At 40.3% G+C, this 27,044-nt stretch overlaps 1 protein-coding gene across 10 annotated transcripts in view; it reads left to right on the top strand.

Annotated features, from left to right (window-relative positions):
- DENND1A (DENN domain containing 1A) overlaps window positions 1–27,044 on the top strand; it is a 518,366-nt gene that overhangs the window by 265,051 nt on the left and 226,271 nt on the right. For 9 of the 10 annotated variants that reach the window (XM_047768359.1, XM_047768362.1, XM_047768357.1 and 6 more), the window contains one exon: window positions 7,617–7,727. In XM_047768359.1, coding sequence (XP_047624315.1) covers window positions 7,617–7,727 — 111 coding nt within the window. Of the gene's footprint in view, window positions 1–7,303; window positions 7,511–7,616; window positions 7,728–27,044 lie in introns of those variants that run through there. The other variant, XM_047768363.1, reaches the window with a different exon arrangement.

Below are 27,044 nucleotides of genomic sequence, written 5' to 3'. Positions count from 1 at the left end.
TAGGGAATATTACTTCTTGGAGCTTTCTTTTCTTTTCTTTTTTCTTTTTTTTGCTGGCATTCTTGTTTGTGAAGGTCAACACTTTTCCTTTCATGGAGTGTATATTTGGCCACAAAAGTCTCTTTGGCACCATTGACTGGAAATGGTACAGGGAATAGAGTCCATGACTCTATTGTCTGTAATTGGTTGGGGGTGAGGGGTGTTCTGTAAACATTTGTTGATTATTTCCTCCTAGGGACACACTGAGCCAAGAGAATAAGCAAAGAAAAGGGTAAAAGGACTTTTGAATATGGAACTTGATTCTCTCACCAGATGATCATAGTCTCTGGACCACTTCAGAGAAGGGTTAATGTGCGAAAAGAGAAAGGAGCTAGTATTGACTGAACACCCACCATGGGCCAGATCGGGTACTATTTGTTATATCATGAAATCTTCACAGCAGCCCTACAGTGTGGTTGTTATCCCTCCTCTGAAGAGGAAATCAAGCCCAAAGACATGAGTTAACTTGCCTCTAGTCACCCAGCCAGTAAACCAGCAATCAGGAGTTCCCATTGTGGCTCAGTAGGTTAAGAACCCAACTAATATTCATGAGGATGTGGGTGTGATCCCTGGCCTCGCTCAGTGGGTTAAGGATCTGGAGTTGCTGCAAGCTGCAGTGTAAGTTGCAGGTGCAGCTCGGATCTGATGTTGCTGTGGCTCCAATTCAACCCCTAGCCTGGGAATTTCCATATGCGGTGGGTAAGGCCCTAAAAAAGACAAAAACAAAAAACCAGCAGTCATACTCTGATTCTAGCACTGAGATGCTCCTGGGATCTGGGCCTCTGCTCCATGGCTCCCAATACCTTCCTGAGAATTCACTCATCTTAAGTATGAATTATATAATTAATTGTGTCTATGTGTTTAATATCATTTCTCCTTCCATAAGGATAGGGATCTGTATTTTGTCATCACTGCATCTGTACCTAGAACCCAGTAGATATTCAGTATATATTTATGGAATGGAATGAGTGAATGATCATATGAATGAATTACCAATGCAGTAACTCCCAGGAGAAGGAAAAGAACAGTTCCTTTCACTTGGCTTTTGGGCCAGTGAGTCTGCAAGACATTAATGAAAAGCAAATGTAGAAAATTAATTCTTTCCACTTTCAGATTCCTGTTGAAGTTAATTCTCATTATTTCTGCAATTTCTGTGTAAAAATATTTTCTTTTTACTGAAAAACTATTACTATGTAATTGCTCTTCAGGGTTTTCTCTGTCTATCAAGATAACACATGTAGGAGTGAATTTTATATAGGCAATAATTAAATGAGCATAAATCTTTATAAATTTTAAACAGTTGACCTGCATTTTTTTAAAAAAGTCACAGATCATGAACAGATATGTATTAATAATTACATTGTAAACTGGCTGTATTAGGGATTTTTTTTTAGTGGCCAGGTTTTGAAGTTTACTTTTGATTAATGAATAATCATATAGACCTTCTTTTTGAATATTAAACAAACCTGTTTTAATTATCTGGCCTGTGTCATACCAAATGGTTAATGATGCGAGGAAAGCATTTAGAATGGACAGTTACATATAACATTGCCCAGACTCCGCTTTGTCAAAAGATGCACCGTGATATAGAAAAGATTTATGAACTCATCGTGACTTTGTAAAATAAACAAAGTTGAGGTGGTAGTAGCAGACCTATTATCAAGTATGAGATTATAGAAAATTCCATTGTTGGCTCTTAAGAGTTGTCAGGTAATTGTTTATTCTAATGGTTTTCTATTCACACAGAGGGATAAAAGTTGACCTTTGGGTAAACTCTGCTTTCTTTCCTTTAATATACTTCTCTGATTTGATTGCTTATGTGAGTTTGTGGAATTCTTCCTCAACCAGATTGTTTTAGAATCCAAATTTATAATTCCATTTTAAGAATCCCACACAACTCAAGTAACCTAAATTCTTAAAAAAAAAAAAAATCAATTGAAGACTTTAAAGGTTTACATTATGGTAAAATAATCTGGGCAGGAGTTATTTTAGGGAATAAGACCAATGGACAAAACCAACCAAGCCTCTTGCCTTAGAAACCTCCTCCAGACACAGTACAGTCAGTCTTTATCATCTGTACTGTGTATGAAGCTGAAGTGACGAAGACAAATAAAATGACAGACCGTGGGGCGGACTAGCATCTGTTTCAAAGGCTCCAAGGAGTTCCCAGCTTAGAGTCAGTTCTTTGGTTTGGGGATTATCTCATTTCCCAAAGGTACTGAACCTAAGACGCTTTTTCTCTAAGCCTAGCTACATCCCCTCCCATCCGAGGCCTCTTCCACCCGCCATCACCACCCCCACCCCCACCTGCTTCCTCACCCGGGGCGTGGATCACAGTGAGCCTGAGGTCCCCAGCCACCTGGGTCGGCACAGGAGCCAGCAGGGACAGCTAGAAGGGAGCCCATTATGGGGCTTCTCCTGGGGGAAATGGGTTTTGCCAGGTGCCTTTCCCTTCTTCTTTGTCTGGATTTAGAGCCACAGAGAGTTAGAGCTAGAAGGTTCTTCACCACTATTCCTTTGTGATGATGAGAAGCCTGGAGGGCCTAAGGAGCTTGTGCAGCACATGCCTCTTCTGAAGCTCAACTTCAGGCTGTTCTGCCTCCATCAACCAGAGACTTTCCTTGGATTTGAGCCCTGTTCAGCCTGGGGAGAAGTGGTCAGCTTCGTGTCCCTGCTCCCCAGCCCTACAGAGGGGCCCGTATAATAAATGCTAGGCACATAACTCTGTGTCACAGAACTAATGCTTAAACTCCATGGACAGAAAAGCGATGTCCTTCCTTAAGCCTAAAAACGTGCTGGCACTGATCCCTTTAGAGCATGGACAAGGGGAAGTCATCCCACTAAGCAAGATTTTCCTTTTCTAGCAGGTGAGCCACACAAAGTAGTTGTCAGGGAATAAAGAGGGTGGTTATTTAGGCCTTATAACCCAGGACACTAGGCCTAAGACTGGAGGACAGTAACACTGTGTTTGATGGGATTGATGGTTCTTCAGAAGGATGGTTGATCCTTCATTAAAAGAATGGACCCTCCCTTAAAAAAAAAAAAAAAAAAAAACTGGGCAAGTGGACAGATGTGGAGCACAGGAACCTTGAAGTCTGGGGCTTGTCCCAGATCCTTGCTCCCCTCTTTCCAAGTCTAATCCATTGTCAGGTCCTTAGATTTCCACTTTAGAGAGATCTGTGACATCCATATTCAGAGCTTTTATCTGAATAGTTCGTTTCAATCATTCTTTCCCTGAATGTGGCAGTAGCCTGTAACTGCTCGCCATGCCCCCTGCTTGCCCTCTCTTGTGCATCCTCCACAGGACTTCAGGATACAGCTCTCTCCTCAGGGAAGAGCTTTCTGCAACATAGATATGATGGTGTCATGACCCTTGAGCAGCTCCCTGTTACCTGTGGGAAAAGTCTAGCCCCGCCCCCCTCCCCCGGCTCTGAACCCAGCTCCCCTACCTGAGCGTGTTCCCACAGACTTCACTTCATTGGCCTGCTTAGAGCTGCTGTCTCCTTGTGCCTTTGCCGCTGCCTGGATCGCACGTCTCCCCCATCCCCTGAGCGAACTCCCTGTTGGGAGGCAAGTATCTTCTCTGTCAAGTCTTCCCCAGCTCCCCCCCACCCCCCCCACCCCCCAACTCTTCCCACCCTGTATCCATCTGGCAGAGTTGAATCTTTCCTTCTCAGCCAGCCCTGGAGTGTGTCTAGCCTGAATCACAGTTCTTGGCATCCCAGGCTTCTGGGTCTAATGCCACTTCTGGAGAATGGGGATCATGTTGAGTTAACCCCTGCAGGCCCAGCTCTTAGGGTGGTACTTATGTGCTTACACATAGTAGGAGTCAAACAAGTGTTGATTGGCTGATTATAGGACACAAAAATGGAAGCTCGAAGACTGAGTCAAGCACTGGAAGACAGTGGCATACCTGTGTCTTCCATAAATATACGCTCACAGTATGTTCTGGCTGCAGTCTTGACTAGGAAACTTGCCACGGAAGCCTTCTCTTCTTATTCCCTGTTGCCTATGCTCTGATCATACTCATCTGAGAAGTGTGATTGACCTGACTGTGAAATGAACACCTCCCTCCGTATACACTTCTCCCCCCACCCCAATTACCTGGTGAACAAACTGCCTGTTTCTTTACATTTTAAATGAATGTAGCCACAGATACCTATAAAAGCTCTCCCTCCCCCAGCTACCTGACTTTGTGAGTCTCCAGTGTCAGTTCTTTTCCTGTAGGCCCTTCATCATTACTGAGTATTTGATTGCTTCATCCAACTCAGACCCAGGTTTTCTGAAGTCAAGTGCTAAGTTCTTCCTAATATACCGCATCATCCCCCTTCCAAGCCAGCATGTTTCTCTTATGCCACACTGCTCACGCCTGAACTAATGAGCAGTCGGTTGCTTTCTCCACTCATTGATCCCCTCTTTCATCAGACCTCTAGATGATGGGCTATGTCATCTTACCCAGAAGAGATCTCAGTCTAGTGGCAAAAACATACTTGTAGCTGAGCGATTATCAGATAGAGACAAGTTGCCATAGAAGCACAAAGGGCGGCTTGACAAATGAGGAGTCAAGGAAGCCTTTCAGGAAGAGGTGTCATTTGAGCTGAGTCTTGAAAAATAAATGTGTGTCCTCGATGACGAGAAGAGCATTCTAGACAGAGGAAACAGTGGAAGGGCCTGGGACTGTGAAAGGCATGGCAGGCCTGAGAAATAGGGATCGTTGTAGCTTAAGCCACTGGTTGCTTAAAGGCAGGGGGCAGGAGGCCCCTCCTTCCAAAGTGTTTTCTTCTGAGATGAGGCTTGGTGGGAACTGCAAGGGCCCCTACAGGTGTTCCCCAGGTCCACTCTGCCCCCCGGGTGCTCCCACGGCTGAGCAAGGTTCCCAGGGCTGTCGCCACTCCCACCCACTCCCACTGCCTAGGCGGGTGGCATCCCAGAAGGAAAGAGGCAGGGAGGAAGCAGATAAGAAAGACAGCTTCTGTTTAGACACAAATATCTTGGTAATCAGCACAGATGGGATGAGAAATACCCAAAAAAGTACATGACAGTTTAGAGAGAATTTGGTTAAATGTTACATATTTTTAACATACCTGTGTAGAGTTTTTGGAACAAGCACCTGAATCCTTCAGAACCTGATTGGGCTGGGGTTAGGCCTCAACCAAGTGGTGTTTTTATTTCGGAATTGTTCCCTTCCCCATCCCCAAAAGTATCCTTGTGATTTTTTTTCTCCCACCAAAATAAGGCGCAGGATTTGTCTCTGACGCTGTGTCTCCCTATTTGGACGGCAAGCTGTGTAACATATTTCTACCCAGCGTGAAGCTTCTTGGCAGACTCTTGAGGCCACGTTTTGGTGGCTTCAGAGTTATCTTTGGATCTGTCAAAAGTGCTAATGGGCTTTCTGGCCTTCTTTAAGCTCCTCATTTCTATTTTCTTTTTACTTCCATCCTCTCCTAACAGAAAAATTCATGCAATTCATCAGCAGTTAAGCATTTTACTGAAATTCTCAGCTGAGGGCCTTGCATTTTTGTTTGCGAGAATAGCTCTGCCGTGTCACTGTCTTCAGAACAGACCCCACCCTGACTCTATCAGCTCAGCACTCCTCAGCGGTCCACTGGGCAGGAAATGCACTTGTTGACTCATTCACACTCACTTTCTTATTGGCTTAGTTTTATTTTTCGAGTTTGTTAAGAGGCACGTTGGTGTGGTGGCTAGAGCGAGAGTCTGGAGTTCAGAAGACCTGGTTTTGAAACTCGGCCCTTTCTACCTGGGTGACCTTTGGAAAGTCTACTTAAGCTTTTGAGCCTCAGTTTTTCCCATCTAAGAAATGGAGATGATAATGCCTTTCTTGGGTTTGCTGTAAAGTACCTATTTTCTGGCCCATAAGGATTACTCAATAAATGGAATAACATTTCATCTTTTCCTTTGCCCATACTTTGGTCCTGGCTTGTTCCTATGCCATGCTTTTGTTTGTTTGTATGTTTGTTTGTTTCTGCTTATACAGCTTTTATCTACTAATTTTAGTAGCATGTAGAAAAACCCAGATTTAGAGACAAACCCACCCGAGACTCAACAACGCCTTATCCACTTACTGTATAACTTTGGTCAAATTACTTCTCTGTGCCTCTGTTTTTTTATCTGTATATAGAGATGATAATGTTTGTTCAAGGAGTGGCTTCAAGATGAGTGAGATAATATATGTAAAGCCTTGTATATTGTCGGTGTTTAAAAGTATTTAAGAGGAAATTGCAAAGGAAAGTGTATGGGCTTTGGAGTTGGATTTGAGTCTAAAATCTGACTCTACCAGTTTCTGAATCTCTCCCAGATGTAGTTTATCTATAATATAATGGAAGGTAAAATACCTCATTGGATTTTTTGTGAAGGTCTCTTAAAATTTCATGTTCAAGAGCACCTGGTCCAGTGCCTGGTACTTGGTAGGTAGTCAGCACATGGAGCTATTAATTCACTCACACTTTATTTATGAAGGTCGATAGTTAACCTGGTGCTCAAATCAAACAATAATAAATCATAAGCTAAGTGCTCATTCTTATTCCCAACCCATAATATTGTTGAAAAGCACTTTATGCTGTTTTGCATATGAAATCCACCTGGTTTACTTGAATTTATGGGTTATGGATCTTTCATCATTATAAACTGCAACCCCTGGCAATAGCATTCCTTCCCTCCTCGGCCCCCTTCATTTTCAGAGGATTATATTGTATGGCATTGAAAAACTGTAACATTGAAGAAATTAGCATATTCATGGGTATTATTAAAGTCAGGTGGGTATAGAAAGGGTTGCAGAAATAAAATACACTTTTTCTGAAATCTGAAGAGTACCAATTTATAGTACTAATTAAAGGAATGAAGCCCAGACTATAGACAAAAGCCAGTTTAAAACACTGCTTTGTCACAACTTGCTGCTACTTGTCTTCAGTGGTCTTTTTCCCCCCCTTTTGAGTGAAATACCTGGAAATTGTAGATCTTGGAAATTGTTTTACTTCCAGCTGAGCCGTTTTTGAGACTGTAAACTGTGGAAGGAGGGACACCCCTGGCCTTTGCCGGTGGGGCCAGTTGGGCAGAAACAGGCCCTGTGCCAGAAGCATTTTGGTCCCTGGGTACTTTATTTTGCTTAGACGTGTGGCATGGTACGTTGGGCAATTTCGAGGACCTGGGGTCAGAAGAGCTGAGCTGCAGTCCCATCTTCATTGTTCATCAGACTTTTTTATCTTGGCAGCACTTTCTTGCCTCAGTTTCCTCATTTGTGAGATCGCAGGCTTCCTGTCCTGCTCACCTTTACTGATACAAAGAGCAGACGCAACTGCATGTGACCTCAAGTTGTAAACTGTAATCACCACCCAAAGGTGTGATTGCTCAGACTCCTTCATCTCTGGGGTTCTTCCAACTTCATATGTCATGACTTACTCATCAGTGAGATTTGATCTCCAAAGGAGAAAGAATAGGACAGGAGAAGAGGAGGGTATGCTTTCTGATTATTTTCTGTTTCTCATGCTTCTGTTAGAGAGACTGTGTGTAATAAGAACAAATGAACTAAGCCACAAACCTCCCCTTCTTCTTTCTCCTAGAGAAATCTGACAGAATATTTTGTGGCTGTGGATGTAAACAACATGCTACATCTGTACGCCAGTATGCTCTATGAACGCCGGATACTCATCATTTGCAGCAAACTCAGCACTGTGAGTAGACAGTCTTGAGACGGGCTTTTTAATTTTATTTTAATTGAAAGATGTATTGGGAAGATTAAAGAAAATTTTAGAAAAAGAAATCAGCCACAATCCCTTCAGATAATAACATGTCATTTTCATTAATTATTCATATTCCTTTACAGTGTCAATGCACATTTCATTTATTCTTGTAGTTTCACAATCATTATAAACAGTTTCCCATTTGATCGTGTGTTATGAACACTTTGCATATTTCCACATAAGCTTCCATTATTGTCATTTTTTTTTTGACGTCTCTCTCATATTCCATTATACCGATGTGTCATCATTTACTAAATCTTTCTTGTCTTGGTGGCCATTTAGGTTGTTCATAGTTTACTCTTTTAAATAGGTAACATTGCAATGAACATCTTTTGGCTGCATTTGACTAATACAGTTCGTATTCTAAGGCTTGGGACCACCAGTTCAGAGGACTGAGTAAGCATTATGGTTTATGCACTGCACGTTGCTTCCCAAACAAGCTGTACTTACTAGCAGTGAACGCCACCAGCTGTGTATGGGTGTACTGTTTTCACTGCAGCCTTGCCAGAATTGTGTGTGTGCTTGTGGACATGAGTTTCAGTTTTCCTAATAAAATAGGCATAAAATGGTATTGCAGGTTTGCTTTATTTTTAACTTCTTTGGTCAGAGGTGACTGAATATTTTCCATGAGGTTTTTTTTTTTTTTCCTATTTGTATTTTGTTAATATCTTTTCCCATTTGTCTTACAGGGTTTTTGATTTAAAAAAAAAAATTGGAATGAGCTCTTTTTATATTGTAATATCTTTTACTACATGATAATATAAAATTTTTCCTATTCTTTCTATGTTATTTAACTTGCTAAGTATAGGATTTTATATTTTTCCCAATATCTATTATGAAAATTCTTTTGTTTTTCTTTGCTTTTTAAGGCCGCACCTGTAGCATGTGGAAGTTCCCAGGCTAGGGGTCGAATCAGAGCTGCAGCTGCCTCCCTGCACCACAGCCACAGCAGTTCAGGATCTTAGCCGTGTCTGCAACCTACACCGTAGCTCACGGCAATGCTGGATCCCCGACCCACTGAGCAAGGCCAGGGGTCGAATTCGAATCCTCATGGATACTAGTCAGATTTGCTTCTGCTATACCACAACGGGAACTCCAGTTATGAAAATTCTTGAATATCAAAAATTGAACTCATATTACAGTGAGCACCCATGTAATTCTGTCTAGATTCTGCCAGTAACATATTACTATGCTTGCTTTAGCACATATTTATCCATATATCCATCCCTCATGCCATCCATCAATCCATCTTTTTTTTTTTTTTTTTTGGTCTTTTTTGACTTTTATTAGGGCTGCACCCTCAGCACATGGAGGTTCCCAGACTAGGGGTCTAATCGGAGCTATAGCTGCCAGCCTACACCAGAGCCACAGCAACGCAGGATCTGAGCTGCATTTGTGACCTACACCACAGCTCACAGCAATGCCGGATCCTTAACCCACCGAGCAAGGCCAGGGATTGAACCCGTGTCATTGTGGATACTAGTTGGGTTCATTAACCACTGAGCCACAATGGGAACTCCAATCCATCTCATTTTTTTGATGCATTTCAAAGTAAATCACAGACATCCCTGGTTCTCCCCAAATAAATGAGTATGTATGTTATTAACTAAGTTCAATATCTGTTTATGGTATATTTATTCTTTTGAAGTAAAACTTACCTTAAAAAATTGCCTGGGAGCAATTAACTATTAGGTTAGAAAGACCTTCTTGTATTAGAAATTTCCCTAATGAAGGGCCTGTGGGTAAAATCAGTTATGTGTTTACTTGTGAATTTGAGGCACCTAATAATGAAGACTTGATGAGACTTTTAGAGTTTTCTTAACGGTTTTATCATAACTATTATTTTATTACTTTTATATTGTTTGCTTGTCAAGAATATGCAATTTTTTGATTGCCTTCTAGATGCTAGACTCATAGCACATAGTAGATGATAAAAGAACAGTCCCTGCCTTCTAGAGAAAAACACTCCATAGTAGACCTCTTGCTTTGTTTTGCATTTTATTTTAAACTGTAAGTGCGGTTTCTGATCTTGGGGCCTGAACACCCAGACAGAGGTTCACAATGAGAATGTTGCCAACCAGATTTGTCATTGCCTCTTTACGAGGTTGAAAAAATGAAAAGGTCATTTGAAAGAGTTGAGTCTGTAACCAGTTGCTTTCAAATATTAAACCTAAGTAAAACAAGTACAGGCCGAAATAACAGTGGAATTGAAATCCCCATAACATAATCATATTTTTGAGCCCTTTATATGTGTCAGGCACTGTGCTAAGCCCTTTGCATCTATTAACTCATTTAATTGTCACTACAACAGTCTGTAGTAGGTTCTGTTATTACTTTCATCTTATAGACAAGGAAGAATTTTCTGTGTGATTTTGTTTAGGTAAATGTAATGGATTAAACACACAGGGTTATTTCTGCTCCTTCCCAAAACTGAAATGAAATAAAGGAATATATCAACAAATCACTGCAGTGGCTTGCATCACTGCTATGATGCAGGTTTGATCTCTGGCCCAGGAACTTCCACATGTCATATCACAACCAAAAAAAAAAAAAAGAAATTTAATAAAATTTTATTATCAATTTTATGTCAACATTTGAAACTGAGGTATATGAATAGAAAAATATAATTTACCAAAATTGGATTAAGGAGAAATACAAAAATTGACTGTTTAATTTATAGAAATTGAAGCAATATATAAAAATTTTTTCTGAAACTCTCAGCCCAGATGTTTTTACAGGTGTGTTTTATCAAACATCTCAAGGAACAGATAATTTCAGTCTTAGACAAAATCCGTAAGAGTATAAAAAAGAAGGAACACACTCTAGCTTTTCTTGTGACACTTGTGTAAATTTTTTTTTTTGGTCATGCCCGTGGCATGCAGAAGTTCCTAGGCTGGGATTGAACCTGATCCACGGCAACAACCTGAGCCACTACAGTGAAAACACCAGGTCCTTAACCACTAGGCCACCAGAAAACTCTAATACTTGTATAATTTTGACATTCAATTACAGAAAGAGACACTACAAGGAAGAAAAGTTATTAGCTAATATCACTCATCAGCATAGCTGTGAAAATCTTAAAATAGAAGCAAATGTTATAAAAAATGTAATTCTTAATAACTAAGTTGACTTTATTCCAGAAATGTAGGCTAATAATATTAGAAAATAGTTTCATATAACTCACCACATTAAAGGGAAAATTCTTGGGAGTTCCCTGGTAGCCTGGTGGTTAAAGACTTGTTTTGTCACTGCTGTGGCTTGGCTTTGATCCCTGGCCTGGGATCTCTGGCATGCCACAGGTGTGGCCAAATAAATAAATAAATAAATAGGAAAATTCAGGAGTTCCTGCCATGGCACAATGGGTTAAGAATCCAACTGCAGTGGCCTGGGTAGCTGCAGAGGTGTGGGTTCAATCCTTGGCTCAGTGCAGTGGATTAAAGGATCTGGCATTGCTGCCACTGCAGCATAGGTTTCAGCTGTGCTTCACATTCAGTCCCTGACCGGAGAACTTGCATTTGCCACAGCCGTGGCCATGAAATTTTTTTAAAAAATAGGGATAGAATTCATACATTCACCAATAGAGATAAAGCATGACCATATTCATGAGTAGGAAGTCATTATGTTGAAGTTGTCATTTCACTCCAAAATGATGTACAGTATATATTATATACAATTCCATTCGAAATCCCAATAGGGATTTTATATAATACTTGGCAAACTGATTCTAAAGTTAACAAAAGCCAAAGGGAGAACCAAGAGAAACTTGAAGAATAGGTTGTGGAAGCTTTCTTTACCGGCTATCAGGATTTTTTATAGAGCTATAGTAATTAAGATGCTAGTAGTGGCAGAGGAATACACAAATAGACTGATGTGATGGAATGGAATAGAGATTGCAGGAACAGACCACATGTGTGTGATTTCTTCATATGCAGCAGAGGTGGCATTGTAGAATCTGGGGGAATGGATGCACTTTTCAGTTATTGATTATCCGCTTGGGGAAGAAAAAAGAGATACACAACATGAAAAAATGAATTCCAAATGGACCAAGGACTTAAACATCAAAAGCAAAATTTAAAACTTTTACAAGACAAAATAGAAATATTTTGTGATTTTGGAATAGAGAAGGATTCAGTTAAATAATTCAAAATATAATTGTATAAAGGAAAAGATTAAAATTGTGAATTTTGTTCATTAAAAGATACTTTTGAGAGAAAGGAAAGACAAGTCACAATTTGAGGGCCAGATATTTGCTATACATAAAACTGATTAAAGATTAATATATATATAAGATTAATGTATTTATATATATATATATATAAAGAACTACTACAGTAAAAAAACAGAAGACAAATCTATCAATAGAAAAATTGGCAAAAAGCACAAATAGGCATTTAACAGAAGAAACACAAATGGCTAATAAATATATGAAAAGATGCTCAACCACATTAGTAATCACAGAAAAGCAAATTAAAACTACAGTGATTAAAACACTAGGTTTGCAGAAATTAGATGTCTGATGAAGCCAAGTGTTACATTGATGATATATTGCAGAATTTCATGTTCTACTCTTTGAAGGGTATGTGATACTAAAGTATCTGCATATGCCCAACAATCAGCATTTCCCTTCCTGGGTCAAAGTGTGTGTGTGTGTGTGTGTGTATATACATAGACATAACCTGCCCACTTTTTTTGGTCATATAGAGTGGGATACATGTAGAAGCATGCTCATAGCAGCAGTATTTCTTATTTGTTTTTTGCTCTTTTTGCTTTTTTTTTTTAGGGCTGCACCTGAGGCATGTGGAAATTCCAGGCTAGGGGTTGAATCAGAGCTGTAGCTGCTGGCCTACGCCACAGTCACAGCAACACAGGATCTAAGCCTCATCTGAGACCTATGGCACAGCTAAGGGCAACGCCAGATTTTTAACCTACTGATGGAGGCTGAGGATCGAACCCGAATCTTCTTGGATACTAGTCAGATTCTTTACCACTGAGCCACGGTGGGAACTCCTCATAGCAGCCTTTTGTTTTCGTTTTGTAAACCTGGAAAGAACCCACATGACCGTCAATAGAGAACTCATCAATTTTTGCCTAGTCATACAGTGGAATAATGTGTAAGTGAACGTGAGCTACACATCAACATGATTGAGTCTCTTATACAGAATTCTGAGTAAAAGAAACAAGCTACAGAAGAATATACAGTATGATTTCATTAATATAAAGGTCAAGTAAGAATAAAATGGTATATTATTTAGGATGCATGCAAACTACAAGGAGTGGGGAAATGATTAGGTAGTGGTTTCCTCAAAGGGAGTGAAGAGTATAATTGGGAAGAGGCATACATAGCTCATGAAAAGTAGGTTTTCTGTCTTAAACTAGGTTAGGGGTCAGCAAACTTTACTATACAGTGGCCAATAGCAAATATGGTCATTATTGCAACTGCTGGACTCTGACCTTGTAGTTTACAGTCAGTAAACCAGTGGCTGGCTATGTTCCAAGAAGCTCTCTTTATAAAATAGGAGGCACATGACCCTTAGCTTTTGGGCTATAGTTGGTCTATCTTTGAGCTAGGTGCTGAGTGTTGGAGTCTTAAGCTTTTCCCCTTTTAAAGTTGCTTATATGGTATACATACTTTTATGTGTATATGTCTTTTAGAATTTTTGAAAAATTAAAAAAGCAGATACCAAGCCCGTTTATCATGAAATTTTACATTACAGGGATAGAGACAAAGTAGTTCTTGTACACAGGTCAAGAATCAAAATTGCATAGGATTTTGCACTGGCAATTCTAATGAAATAGTGTCTTAAACTTCTAAGGGGAAGTGATTTCCAAGCTGAAATTCTACCCTTGTCTAGTGGAAGCTCTCAGGAGAGAACCCTGCCATTCCTGTCAACCTCCAGTCTCTACTCTTCCTCTCCCCTTGTCTATTGTGCATGAACTGTCCGTCCTCTCCAGGCCAAGGTACTGGGCCTAACAGTGAATCAAATAGACAAAAATCCCTGTCTTTATGATGCTTACATTCCAATAGGCTGGATCTTCAATAAACAAGGTAAGTTAAATATACAGTACAGTCGCTAATATAAGTACAAGGAGCACAGGAAAGCAGAGGAGGAGAGTCAGTGAGGATTGGTGAAGTGGCAGGGATTGTAGTTTGGATAGATGACCAAGGAGTGCCTCAGTGAGAAAGTCACACTTCAGAGTCCTTCTTGTTGTCTTACAGAAATTGCTCTAGGATTCAGCTCCTCTCTCCGGCACCATTGTTTTTTCTTCTCTACCGGTACATTCTTATGAGCTTATTGGCAGGCTATATAGTGTCTCCCAAACTTCACAACAAAACATCCTTAACCATATCCTTCTTTATCCCATTTCTTCTCTTTTAGAATAAAATTCCTCAAGAGAGTTATTTCAGTTTATGATCTAATTCCTCTCCTCTGCCTTGTTTTAGGATTTAACCCCCACCTCCACTGAAACAGCTTTTGTTCAGTCACCAAAGTCAAATAAAATGAATTAATACGTGCAAAACTCTTAGAGCCTGGCATATAGTGTGTGTGTGTATATATATATATATATTTTTAAAATAAATTATTAACATCTCTAATTGGAAGTCAGATATATATGTGTGTGTGTGTGTATAGAGAGAGAGTTTTTTTTGGCTGTGTCTGGAGCATGCAGATGTTCCTAGGCCAGGGGTCGAACCAAAGCCACAGTAGTGACAACGCCGAATTCTTAACCACTAGGCCACCAAGAAACTCTGGGTATTCAAATTTTAATGCTTAAAAATTTAAATCAAGAAATAATTATTTAGAAATAGATAAACATGGTGAATGTCATTTCTTTGAATTAAGGAGTATCATGAAATGGACTGCTGTTAGTAGTATAAGCCTTTAGCACTTTCTGTTTTTAAGACAATAAACACCATTCTTTGATCTAAAAAATGGGTTTTTTTTGTTTGTTTTTTGGGGGGGGTTTTGCCTTTTCTAGGGCCACTCCCGCGGCACGTGGAGGTTCCCAGGCTAGGGGTCTAATTGGAGCTGTAGCCACCGGCCTACGCCAGAGCCACAGCAACGTGGGATCTGAGCTGCATCTGCAACCTACACCACAGCTCATGGCAATGCCAGATCCTTAACCCACTGAGCAAGGCCAGGGATCGAACCTGCAACCTCATGGTTCCTAGTCAGACTCGTTAACCACTGAGCCATGATGGGAACTCCCCTAAAAAATGTTTTTAAATAGTTGGTTCTTAACCGAGTTCTGAGTTTTACTTATTGATGGTAGAAATCTCTTGAAGGAGAAGGGAGTCTCCTTATGTCTCACATGGGATCAGCAGCATGCTGATCAGATATGTGCAGTTTCTCTGGGGATAAAGTAGCTGAGTAACATCAGTTTTATCCAAGCCTTTGGACCTCTTCAATTTCAGAATTAAAGTTTTCTAATTGTTGCCTTTTATTTCCTCGGTAGTGGCTTTTTATTATCTTTTAGATGAGGGAAAATGCAAAGGCTATTTTAGCCTAAGGTTCCTGATGACCCTCTCTTGACAGAGCCAGATGTGGCCTGTCATACCTTGACAAACCACATTTTTCTCAATTTTGTTTGATAAGATGTGGGCTTAATGCTCCTCAGAGCCATCAAGCATCTGAAAGATAAAAGCTGTTGAACACTCCAGAGTGCTGTCTTCTATAAAAATGACTGTGCGTCAATAGAGACAAACCCAGCAATGTCTAGTTCAGAATCAGGTAATATTCATTTCAGGCTTTCTCGGTCAATAATGTTGTGATACTCTGCATAAGAAAAATGTTAAGTTTTTGTTCTTTTTGCACCATTAATGTATATTGATTGTTTTCCTTTATAAATGATAAATAGGGAAGGCTTAACTAAATCTTGTTCTCTAATGTAAACACTTCAGTGTGATTTCCTTTAGCACAAAAGCCCCATTTTTCTTCCAGATTTTTATATCTGAGTTTAATTCATATGACTTTGGTAACTGTTGTGGATAGTAGGTAGGTCTAAAGTTAAGATCTTTATAAAGATAATATCTAATTGCAACAGAAGTCCTAGAGGATCCATATTATCCCCATTTTACAGGATGGTTCATCTACTCAGAGAGATGGGCTGATTTGCCCAGGGTTATGTCCTAGTCATTGGAGAGACAGATATGCAGGTGGATCATTAAGACACAGAGTCAGAGGAATGGAGGCTTTGGCTTCAGGAAAGGGAGAAGCAACCAGGAATTACACATACAGATGAATCTTAGCCCCTTCAGAGTGCTCGCCTTGGGGACCAGCTTATGTTTATGGGTGCCACCTCTCAAACTATCATCAGAACCCTTGTGTGAGAATTGTCAGAGAAGCACATTGTCGAGAATATCTGTCCCACTAGAGGTACTCTGAAAATTCTCGTAAAGAGCCAAAAAGATTCTCTGAGTCAAATCTGGTGGATAAGGTGGCTGGTGGAGCTGGTAATGCTGGTTTGGGTAAAAAGTTAGTCCTGATTATAAAGTATTTAGGGAAGCTTCTTAGGTAGCTTGTCAGTAGCTCTGAGACTACCAAAAATGTGTTGACAGCATCCGTGGACTAAGTGTGTAGGGCCCCCTTACTTAGCTCTGCTCTACATTTTATATGGCCGGTCCCCAATTCTCCCCCATATCCTTTAAAAATTCTTTTAAGTTAACCTTTTTGAGCCACGTACTATGTGCCAGACACTGCTTTTTTTGCTTTGTTTTGTTTTCTCCATTTGTTCTTGCAGCAACCCTAGGAATTAGGTGCTTTTCATCCTTTTGCAGATGAGAATGTTGGCTCTTGGAAAGTTGAAGTGCCTTATCTAAGATGACTGGCAGAGAGGGGATTAACTCCCTTCTCTTGGCTCCAAGCCAACCCCGTTCTTACTACCTCATACTGCCTCCTTGCTAACTCACCATTTATTATGAGTTCCCTTTGCCACTTGTACCCAGAGAAATATCATTGGTGTGATTCTGTTGACCATGGATCTGAAATAGCAGGAAGAACTTCAGCCTGGACATTGCTTTTGAATGTACACCTAAGCTTTTTACTTCAGATTCAGTGGACGCTTTTTATGTGCTTGGCATCAGGCAAGCAGAAAGCTTAATACGTGATTTTTGAACTGGCACATTCATCCTATTGGCCAAAGCCCCATTTCCATGAACACTGTTTGTTTCAACCCACTCGGTCTGCATTTTGTTAGACTCCCCCAGCCCTGCCTGAGCCAGTCCTCCACTGTGAGCCCAGCCTTGGTTGGTCCCTGGGACGCAACGCCCCAACTCACTGTGCTTCCAGGTTTTGTGTACTGCGGTTCCTTTGAGCCCATGTGTACCTTGGCCCTACTCACTTCCTCTATGATTTAGGGGTGCTACCAGAAGTTTTGACAACTAAGACTATCCACTTAAATGATGACGAAAGCATATTTACTTTACAAAGGAATGTATTTTTGTTTTATTCAGTGGATGCTTTTTAAAATAAGTTCTTAGGAAGGGCACAGTCTAGTGGCAAGATTCTTAACCTAATTAATTGAGCCTCCACACCTAATTATTTGTGTGGCATCCATAACTATGAAAATAATTACTACTTTTCCGATAGTACTTCATTATGTATTAGTCCCAGAGAATGTGGGCCTTGGGCAGGGCTTAGACCTTGGTGGCCTGGAGAGTAGTGGGTGATATTCCTGTCTCTGCCTAGCACCCTCAGGTCTGGCCCTTCATAGACACTTCAGTGTTGGTGTGAAGAAATCGGTGACTTCCCAACCCTGCTCTGATCCTGTCTACTCCCACTAATGGCATCCATTGTCAGCACCACAAGTCTTGTGACTTATGGAAGGGCCAGTTTGTGGACAGAGAGTTTTTCAGATTTAGTTTCATCTTCACTTCTTTCCTGATTAAACTCTACCTGGTCATGACTCTGTCAGCCTGTGTAGTGGGCTGGTACTTAAATGATGTGTGTGAAGCTTTCCTAGCTCTTCTGGAGCAGAAACAACTAATCTAACTAATCCTGTTTGCTTATCTGTAGTCCTTGAAGCTGAGATGAGAATGGCAGTTTAAGAAGGTTGATAGACTGGACCAGAGCCAGGGCCTCTTTGCCTGCACACTCCACTCTGCATGTTTCAGCCATAGGAACAAACTGCATTATTTTGCTTCAAACTGTGCTCAAGGGAAGCCAAGACCTTGTAACTGGAACCTCACCAAACAGAATATTCTAAGACTAAATTTAGTGTTTCGTTTAAAAAATAAAATAAATCGAACATTTTGTTTGTTCATCTTTTATATGTTAAAAAAGAAAGAGATTAACCTAGTTCACACTAACAACCTAAGAAGAGTATTCAAAGAAGTGAGGAGAAAACTCATCCCTTTTGGTGAAGAGGGAAATCCTTAACAAAATGTAATGAAGTGGTATGAAATACAGACTCTGCAGCCAAACTTTCAAATGGCATAGCTTCTCTAATCTCCATCACATAAAATTTTATTGTGGCTCAGAGAATATTAAAAACTGTTAGAAATAAGTGAAAGGAACTTCCATTGGCAGGAAATAGGAGAAAACATTGATATGTTTTATTTATGTGGCTTTTCTCTGGTTTTTCATTGTAAATACAGTTAACTACTTTTTGAACTATGTTTTTCATTTAATTATGTGTGAGTTAGTTTTCTCTTATTCATGTTGAACTATAACTAGAATGAAGAACCTTGATGTTCTAGAGACCATATGAACTATGTAATATGTAAAGTAACAACAGTTTAACTTGTGATACTTTAAAAATCGCTGTGACTTCAACCAGCCATGGTTTTCCTACTAGTTCTTACCTTCCTCTCCTGCCTCTTGCTTCGGCGCATTGAGTACCTATTTCGGACTAGACACAGGATTCAGATTGTTAGTGATTCCCAAATGCTGATCCATGGATTAGTTGTGTTAGAAATCACTCAGAGAACTTGTTAAAAATTTTAAGTTCTTGGGCACTGGCTCCAGACACTCTAGTTGGAAAGAAAGCCTGGAACCATGGAATGGGTATTTTTTTTTAAGGTTCCCCAAATGATGGATACACAGCCAGATTCAAAACCAGTGGATAGACAGTTCTCTGAGACCGTATTTATTCTTTGGTTATTTTTGCATCAATAAAGTCCATTTCATTTTGAAATTCTGTAATAGAGGCTGATTAAGTTTGTTTAGAAGACATTTATGATGAGCACTAAAAAATTCTTTATTTCCACACTTCTCTTTGAGAGACCTTTGATTTTGCCATTGGCTAGTCTAGACCAGAACAGAGAGTAGGTATAATCTATTTACGTTCTCAGTAATATTAGATACTGATGTAGTCGGCCAGTGTAACTTTGTGGGTTTTTTGTTTTTTCTTTTAAAGCACAACTATTTATTCAATAGTTTTTAAATAACCACTAGTATAATTTTGGCTACATATGTATAAATAGATCTAGAGAGGTGATTTTTTTTTAACCATTGCAATGAAAACATGGCAGAGAGTCTTGTTATTTTAGTGGTGTCAATTTGTGAAATAAATTGTATGTTCTTTAGATTGTAGTACTGATAGCTTTTTTTTTTTGTCTTTTTGTCTTTTTTGTTGTTGTTGTTGTTGCTATTTCTTGGGCCGCTCCCGCGGCATATGGAGGTTCCCAGGCTAGGGGTTGAATCGGAGCTGTAGCCACCGGCCTACGCCAGGGCCACAGCAATGCGGGATCCGAGCCGCGTCTGCACCCTACACCACAGCTCACGGCAACGCCGGATCGTTAACCCACTGAGCAAGGGCAGGGACCGAACCCGCAACCTCATGGTTCCTAGTCGGATTCGTTAACCACTGCGCCACAACGGGAACTCCCTGATAGCTTTTTTAATATGACTCTTACAAATCAAATCTCTACTAAAAAAACTAATGGGGAATATTCAAATCAGTGACATCTGAATATACTTGCAAAAGCCCTAAATGTCACCCACACTGGCAGACATCTATGTGGATTTCATCAAAGAAATTAGAACACCTGCTTTGTGCTGAGTCAGCGAGGACAAGAACTCAAAATTTCCTTTGGTTTCTTCACGCCGAAAGTGTGGTCACTGGGAACAAGTGTAGTGTGATGTCAGATTAGACCATGTAGTTAGGGGTTGGAACAGACCTTGTGGAAATTCACCTTTTTTTCTCTTCTGTTGTCTTAGTAGATATGCATTCTCCCAGCTAGATGATTCAGACAGCCCTGCTGCTACCATCTTTTCCCATGAAAAAGAACAGCAGGACTGAAGGAGAGAGCATCAGACTTCAAGTCAGGATGGTTTTGTTCAATTCCTACCTGTGTACCTAATCCTCCCTAGCCACGTGGCTTCAGTCCTCCCCAGTTTAGTCTTTTTGAGTCTCCCTGTCCCCTTGTGTAAAAATAAGCGGAATTAATACCTGCCTCAGTGTTGTTGAAAGGATATGAAAGCATGTAGCCCAGTGCCAGGCACATATTGCTCATCAGTGAATGTTGACTGAGTCTCACCTTTTTGGGCCATAAATCCTGATTTGACTTTGAGAAGCAAAGAGGGCGGTAGACATCCTGAAAGCGCTCTGAAGATTTAATTAGTACAGCTGGTGATAGTGGAGGGTGAATGAATCTAAGCAACAGAGAATAGCCATGGCAACTCGTGTGAGATTTTCCGTATCCACCCACATCTCACTAGTCACATAGTCATTGACGAAATTGTCATTTCTTGTTCAAGCCTCCATAGTCTTCACCGTGTAGAGCTAGAGTGGCCTAAGGAGCTGCTGTGTTCACTTGACCCAGCGTTACCACTTGACCAGCCTTCTAGGGCGGAAGACTAACGACTTCCTGTCTTCATCCTTCCAGGCTCTGCTCTCAGGCCTCTCTCTCTGGGAAGCAGCCCCGCTTCTTGCCCCAGGCAGAATTAATGATTTCTTCTTTCTATGCTAGCACACTTGAACCTCTATTATAGCACCTCTTTCATAATGCTTTTTGTGTTGAAGTTGATTGTTTGCATTTTGATCTTTTTCTCTCTCTTTTAAATTGCTTGAGGGCATGACGTGTACACATAGTGGATACTCAGTAATTGTCAGATTGATAACAGATCACAGCACAGAGGCAGTTTCCTATGAGCTGAGAGCATGAACTCCAGAGCTAGACTCCGTAAGTTTATGTCCTAGCTCTGCCACTACTGTGACCTCACACAAGGTCCTTAACATCTAGGAACCTGCACATGGAAACAATAATGCTACCTACCTTATAGAGCTGCTGTGAAGATTAAATGTGTAACATGCTGTATATGAAGCGCTCAGACCCATGCTTGGCAAAAGTAAATGCTGAGAAAGTGGTCATGGTGGTGTCTATTGGTTGTAGCTTCAGTCTTTCTGAATTTACTGTCACTTTCTAAGGTTGGATTTGCCTGACAAAACTGTGCAGGGGAAACTTCCCCCCCACTCCCATGCCTTCAGATCTGGTAACTCTTACCACCTGAAGGTTTCTTAGTTTCTTTTTCATGTCTGGATGCCTCACAATTAGGTACTCATGAGTCTATGTTCAGTTATGCTTTCTTTTCTTTTTAAAAATGTGATTCTTTAAAAGCAATATATAAATTTGCTGAACATATATTATGATCTTAGAAATATTTTCAAACGAATATAAATATCCACCTATACTAGGCTTGAGGTGGAAAATAGATTTCTTCTTGAGTGCCCGCTTGGATCCACTGATGATGGTTGCACATTCAGAGGGATCTGCAGGCCATGTCCTGACTCCACAGTTGGTTAGAATATCTGTCAAAGCACAGAATGGAGAAGTGGCTGTCCCTGTATTTGCCTCGTTATCAATAACAATTTAATTGTACCTTTTCTTTTTTATCTTAAAGAAAAGTCCACAGTTTGCTCACTCATGGTGCTACAGGCTTATTCACACTATAGTTTATAATACTAGAGTTTCTGCCTCTGCTTTGGCACCTAAAGCTTTTCTCTGGAAGTTTTAGTTTCTTTGGTATTTTGAAGTCTCAGCTCTTGGCACAAAACTTGTTGCCTTGGTTAGTAACTTACTCGGATTACTCTAGATAGTAGGTAGCTTTAAGGAAAAGAAAGGGGGAGGGTGGAAAGAGAAGTGAATGAGTAAGCAGGTGATGGCTTGGAAAAGTTCCTATTGCAGGGGTGATCTTTGTCTTAGTGAAAGCACTCAACTTGACTCCATGTTGCTGTGTTGGTTTTTGTGGGGGTCTTTTTCCTTCCCTTTCCTTTGAAGATGGTGGAGCAGCAAGAGTTTCCCCAATTGAAAGAAAAACTACTTAGGGAATTCCCATTGTGGCTCAGCAGTAATGAACCTGACTAATATCCATGAAGATGTGGCTTTGATCCCTGGCCTCATTCAGTGGGTTAAGGATCCAGCATTACCATGAGCTGCAGTATAGGTCGCAGACTCGGCTTGGATCCTGCATTGCTGTGCCTGGGGCCTAGGCTGGCAGCTGCAGCTCCAATTTGACCCCTAGCCTGGGAACTTGCATATGCCACAGGTGCGGTCCTGAAAAGCAAAAAACAAAAACAAACTGCTCGAAGAAAGATTGCCCTTTTCCACCCCCACAAAAAAAAATAAATAAATACAGAGGCATTACATTTCAACTGCTCAGAAAAGCAGGACATTCTTGGCTCTTTTCCTTTCTACTCACATGCACAGTGTCTGTCTAGAACAGCTGAAGGTCTTTCATTTCTGAGGCTAAGTTCTCTTTCTCCTAAAGCCTCTTTCTTAAAAAGCCAGTTCTTCCCCCACTAACTATAATAAACATAATTAAAAGTTTTCTCATACTCTTCGAAGGGTTGAGTTCATTCATTTTCAGAGTCCCTGAAAGTTTTACTTAGAACTTTCTGCTGGTCTTATAGTGGGTTTTGCGTTTGAGAATAAATAAAAACAAAAAACAAATAAAAATCAAAATCAAAAACACTGTTTGAATCACACTGTATGGATTGTGGCACCATTTATTTCCTTTTGAATACAAGGATGGTTTATAATTAAATAGAAGAATCTAGTTCTCACATTGAAAAAGCTAACAACTTCTCTCAGAGACACAGTTTTCTACAACTGTTCTACATATAATTGTTCTTGGTCCAAATGGATAGACTGAAAAATGACCTGTCCTTAAACTTAATAATCTGGAACTCTTTTGGTGTTCTTTATTACTTTATTTTATTACTGATGTTTGGGTTCAGAGGAGAAATCCAAATGTCTCTAACCCTGTGATGGAGCAGGTGTCAGTTTAATCTTTTAACATTCTGAGTTCTTGGCTGTGAAGGATGACTGTGACCATCTGATTTTTTTTCCTCTTTCAACTTTTGGAACTTGGAATCTCCAATACCTTTTAGGAATTTACAGCTCCTAGTTGTGATCTGTTAAGCAATTGCAATTTGTTAAATGTCTGATAATCGTGTCTACCCTTCATCATGATGTTAAACTAGAGGCATTCTGACATTCCCCAAACATTCACTCAGCACCTGCTCTGTGTCAAGCATAGTCAGAGATAAGGAGGGAATCAAATGAGGTCTGTGTTCTTGAGGAGCTCACGCCCTGGCCTCCTAAGATTATCTACTGCTGAGATCTTCAGAGTATTGGGGGCCAAGCCTGGAGGAAGGCTGTGCCCTCCACAGTCAGGTGATGGAGAGGGGTGGCTGAAAGCTGGTGGCTCCTGGCTGGCACATGAATTCCAGGTGGGCCCCTGAGACTGCAGAAATGAGAAGGCAAGACCAGCTTTGAGACAGAGCCTGTTGGCCTTATACTTAGTCAATGTAGCTGAGGAAGGTGAGCTGGGGCAGAGAAGGCGCGTTCTTTTCGTCAAAGGATGGCAGTTCCTCTAGATCAAAGGTGTCAAAGCTGGAAGGGGGCACGGGGATCATGTGGTCCAGCCTCTTGTTTTCCATATTGAGACCCAGGAGAGGAAGCAGCCTGCTCAGATCAAAAAGATTAAGTGAAAACTCCATGCAAGTATGTTAAAGGGAACATGACAGAAAGGCAAACTTTCCAATAGATGTGTCCAAACTGGAATGTAAACCTTTCCCTTTAACAGTCATTATTTCATTGTCTCAAATTTCTTATGGATACTATACCACCTTAGTTAAATATAAGTAATCCTCAGGAAATGATAAGCTCTGTGTTTTATTTTCTGTTAATTTGTATTTTGCTTTAGATACTTGGTCATCTAACAGCAAGGCAAACACATGTCTCTGTATTTTGGCCATGCTGATGCTATGTCACCTAGTTCAGAATCCTGAGCAGAGTGTATGGGCACAGTATAGGCACACTTGTAGTTAATTTGTCCCTTGGGGAGGTGGCTGTTCTAGTCCGACAGACCTGCAAAGGAGTCCCAGTTCTGTCACTTACTATGGGCCTTGGGCAAGTTATTTCACCTCTGAGACTGTTGCTTTGTCTGTGAAATGTGATGTTGAATGTGTATGTGTACACACACACATACACACACCTACCTCTAAAACAGTGCTTTGCAAGATCCTAAACCCCCAGCATGGTACCTGGCACCTACATCACTGAGATTCTTTTTTTTTTTTTTTTTAAGGGGGTCTCTTTTATTCCATGTTAAATTTCAGAGCTACTGTTAGGAATCTGCTGAATCAGAATCTAAGACTGTGACAGTCCGGGCATTATCCCTAAGAAATACCTCAAATTGGAAAAAAAAGAAAAAAAAATGTGTCTTTGTGATTTTTTTCAAGCCCTATCACTGATCGCTCTCCATTTATGTCCTACCTCCCCTGCCTTTTCCTTTCTCTCCTTTTGCCTCAAAGGAAACTATGGAGCCATATAGAAAGCTCCAAAATCAGACTGACCTTGTGCACCTTTAATTGAGGACAGAATTTGCTAAAAGTGCATCCAAAAACCCACCAGTGGTTTACCTTACAATTTGTGTCCTGGCTAGACTGGCTGTTGGCTGTGTAATTTGTCTCGTTTTGTCTGGAGTCTTAGACTATTCAGCTGCTTCAGGGCAAAATCTTTTGGGGTGTCATTAAATGGGATTGATAATTGGCTTCTGATGAATATTCATTGTGACTAATGACTTTGGGCAAATTTTACACATACTATCTTTCTATTCTCCCACTGAGTGAGATTTTGATAGGATCATTTTTCTCAACTTGCACTTCAATTAAATATTCACAATACCCCTTTGTTGACTACTGTCCAAATTGTATACTTTCATTACTTTAAAATTTTGTATTCTGTAAGGAATGAGCATAGGCCTTTAGGACCCTTATTTTTTTAATGGGGTTGGTTTTAGAGTTTTCTTTTAAAGCAAGTGGCTAATGATAATTTACAGGATATAATGTTATTTCTGATTTAACGTAGATATGTCATAACACTTATTCGTGGTCCACTTAGCCACTATTCCTAAAGAATGACGCATATTGTTTTTGCCATTTCGTATTTTGGAAAAGAGCCAAACAAGTCCCTTTTCTGTTTGTTTTCTTAATCAAATGGGTAAATGCATTTTGTTCCAGATGCAGAGATTTGGCCCTTAGAAAAGTCTCCAATGAAAATGATCAAACATCTTAAAAGTTTGGTTTTTATGAGGGTTAAGTAATTTTAAAACCTTGTCATGTAACTTGGTAGGTTTTTTTTATTTTGGGTTTTTTTTTTTTTTTTTGAGGCTAAGGAGACATGAAAAGAACTTTGTCTGAAGATAAGATCTCTGCCACTTTATTGCTTGAAATAGGATTTTGACTCAAACCAGTTTAAGCTAAAAAGAGGCAAGTATTCAAGTTCTGTCTCAACCAGGAACATTCTGTTGAATGACTTTTACAAAGAGAATTACCAACGAATACATGTGGTGATGAGATCTTTCATTTGTATGGCACTATATAGATTTTTAAGTGCTTTTATTTATTTATTTGGTGTGTTGTAGGGTTACAGGGTAGGCGTATTATTGAATAACTGGATGCATAAATTCATTGACATGATTTTCCAAAAGTGACATATTTGTAAGTCTAAGCTTGCTGTTATTGTTTTGGAATTTGAGTCATATACCCTACTCTGTGAGATTCATGCCACTATCTTTATATTGTAAATATATTCTTAGTAGGAATTGTTTTTTATTCATTCAAGCAACAACGCGTGGGGTGTGTGTGTATACACACGCGCATATACATACATACAGTGTCACTGGGCAAAAGAGAGACAGGGTCTTCCTGTACTTTGCAGTGAGAAGACAAACATACACACAGTTAGAGTCCCATTAATAATGGGGGCACATGCCCAGTGGATGCATGCAAGGTTTTGTGGAGGAAAGAAGTGCACAGAGGCTTAAAGGAGCGGGAGTTTGCTGGGGACACAGATCTGGGCCAGTGATCATAAGGAAGGGAGGAAGAGGAGTACATAACTACTCCTAAATCTGCAAAAGATTTATTCCAAAGATAGACTTGGAGAAGGCAACAGAGACTATGGCTGGAGATGCTGCTCTACAGGTAGATTGGGAACTGGTGGAGACATGCCAGTTCCCGATGTGTCCCCAAGCAGGATGTTACAGGACGGGACCTGCACTCTAGTAAGAGTACTTCGGCAGCTGTTTAAAGGATGGGGAGGAAGAGCTGGGGCGGGAGGTCGGTATAACCCTCCAGCCTGACTTCAGGGTGGAGTTGGAGTAAAGTTGGTCCATTTTCTACTCACTCAACACCAGCAAAGATTTTTTATCTCTTTTAACTCCAAAGAGATTAGTCATGTACACTACGATAGACAGCTTCCTTCACATGGAAACCTACCAGAATGGGTTTGCGACAAGAAGAATTAAACCTACAAGCCTTGGCAAAGTCATTGGGAACTGCTCTTGAGAGCCTCTTGGATGAGCTCCTGTTCGTAGCATGTACCTGATTTAAAGAATAGGGTCTGGAGGGAAAAGGAAGGGGAAAAGTAGCGGCCCTGGATTTAATACAGCCTTCTCACAACTGTGAAACATCAGCAGAATATCCGATTTAAAGCTGTTCATGTTACCCTAACCTCTGGGATTCTTTTAACTGGGCCTTGGCGCGTCACTCTTTCACCACGTAAATGTCCTTCTGTCAGCAAGGGCCAGTTAACAGCTTCCAAAAGAAGCAAAGTTTTCATGGGAATAGGCTTCCCAGAAACCAAAGAAACATTAAAGAAAAAAGACAAAGAAACATGTGTTGTTGGCTTTTGTCACTTCAAGCCATATCTCCAAAGGTGTTGGGTTTTTTCCCTTCTTACACTATTTTGAATTTTGTAGCAGTTTTATTCTATCGTTTCTTTGTTTCCTAATTTTTCTGTTA

The sequence above is a fragment of the Phacochoerus africanus genome, chromosome 2 (assembly GCF_016906955.1).
Source record: "Phacochoerus africanus isolate WHEZ1 chromosome 2, ROS_Pafr_v1, whole genome shotgun sequence".
Classification (NCBI taxonomy): domain Eukaryota; kingdom Metazoa; phylum Chordata; class Mammalia; order Artiodactyla; family Suidae; genus Phacochoerus; species Phacochoerus africanus.
The sequence above is the reverse complement of the archived record's forward strand: the minus strand, read 5'-3'. Positions and strand labels throughout refer to the sequence as shown.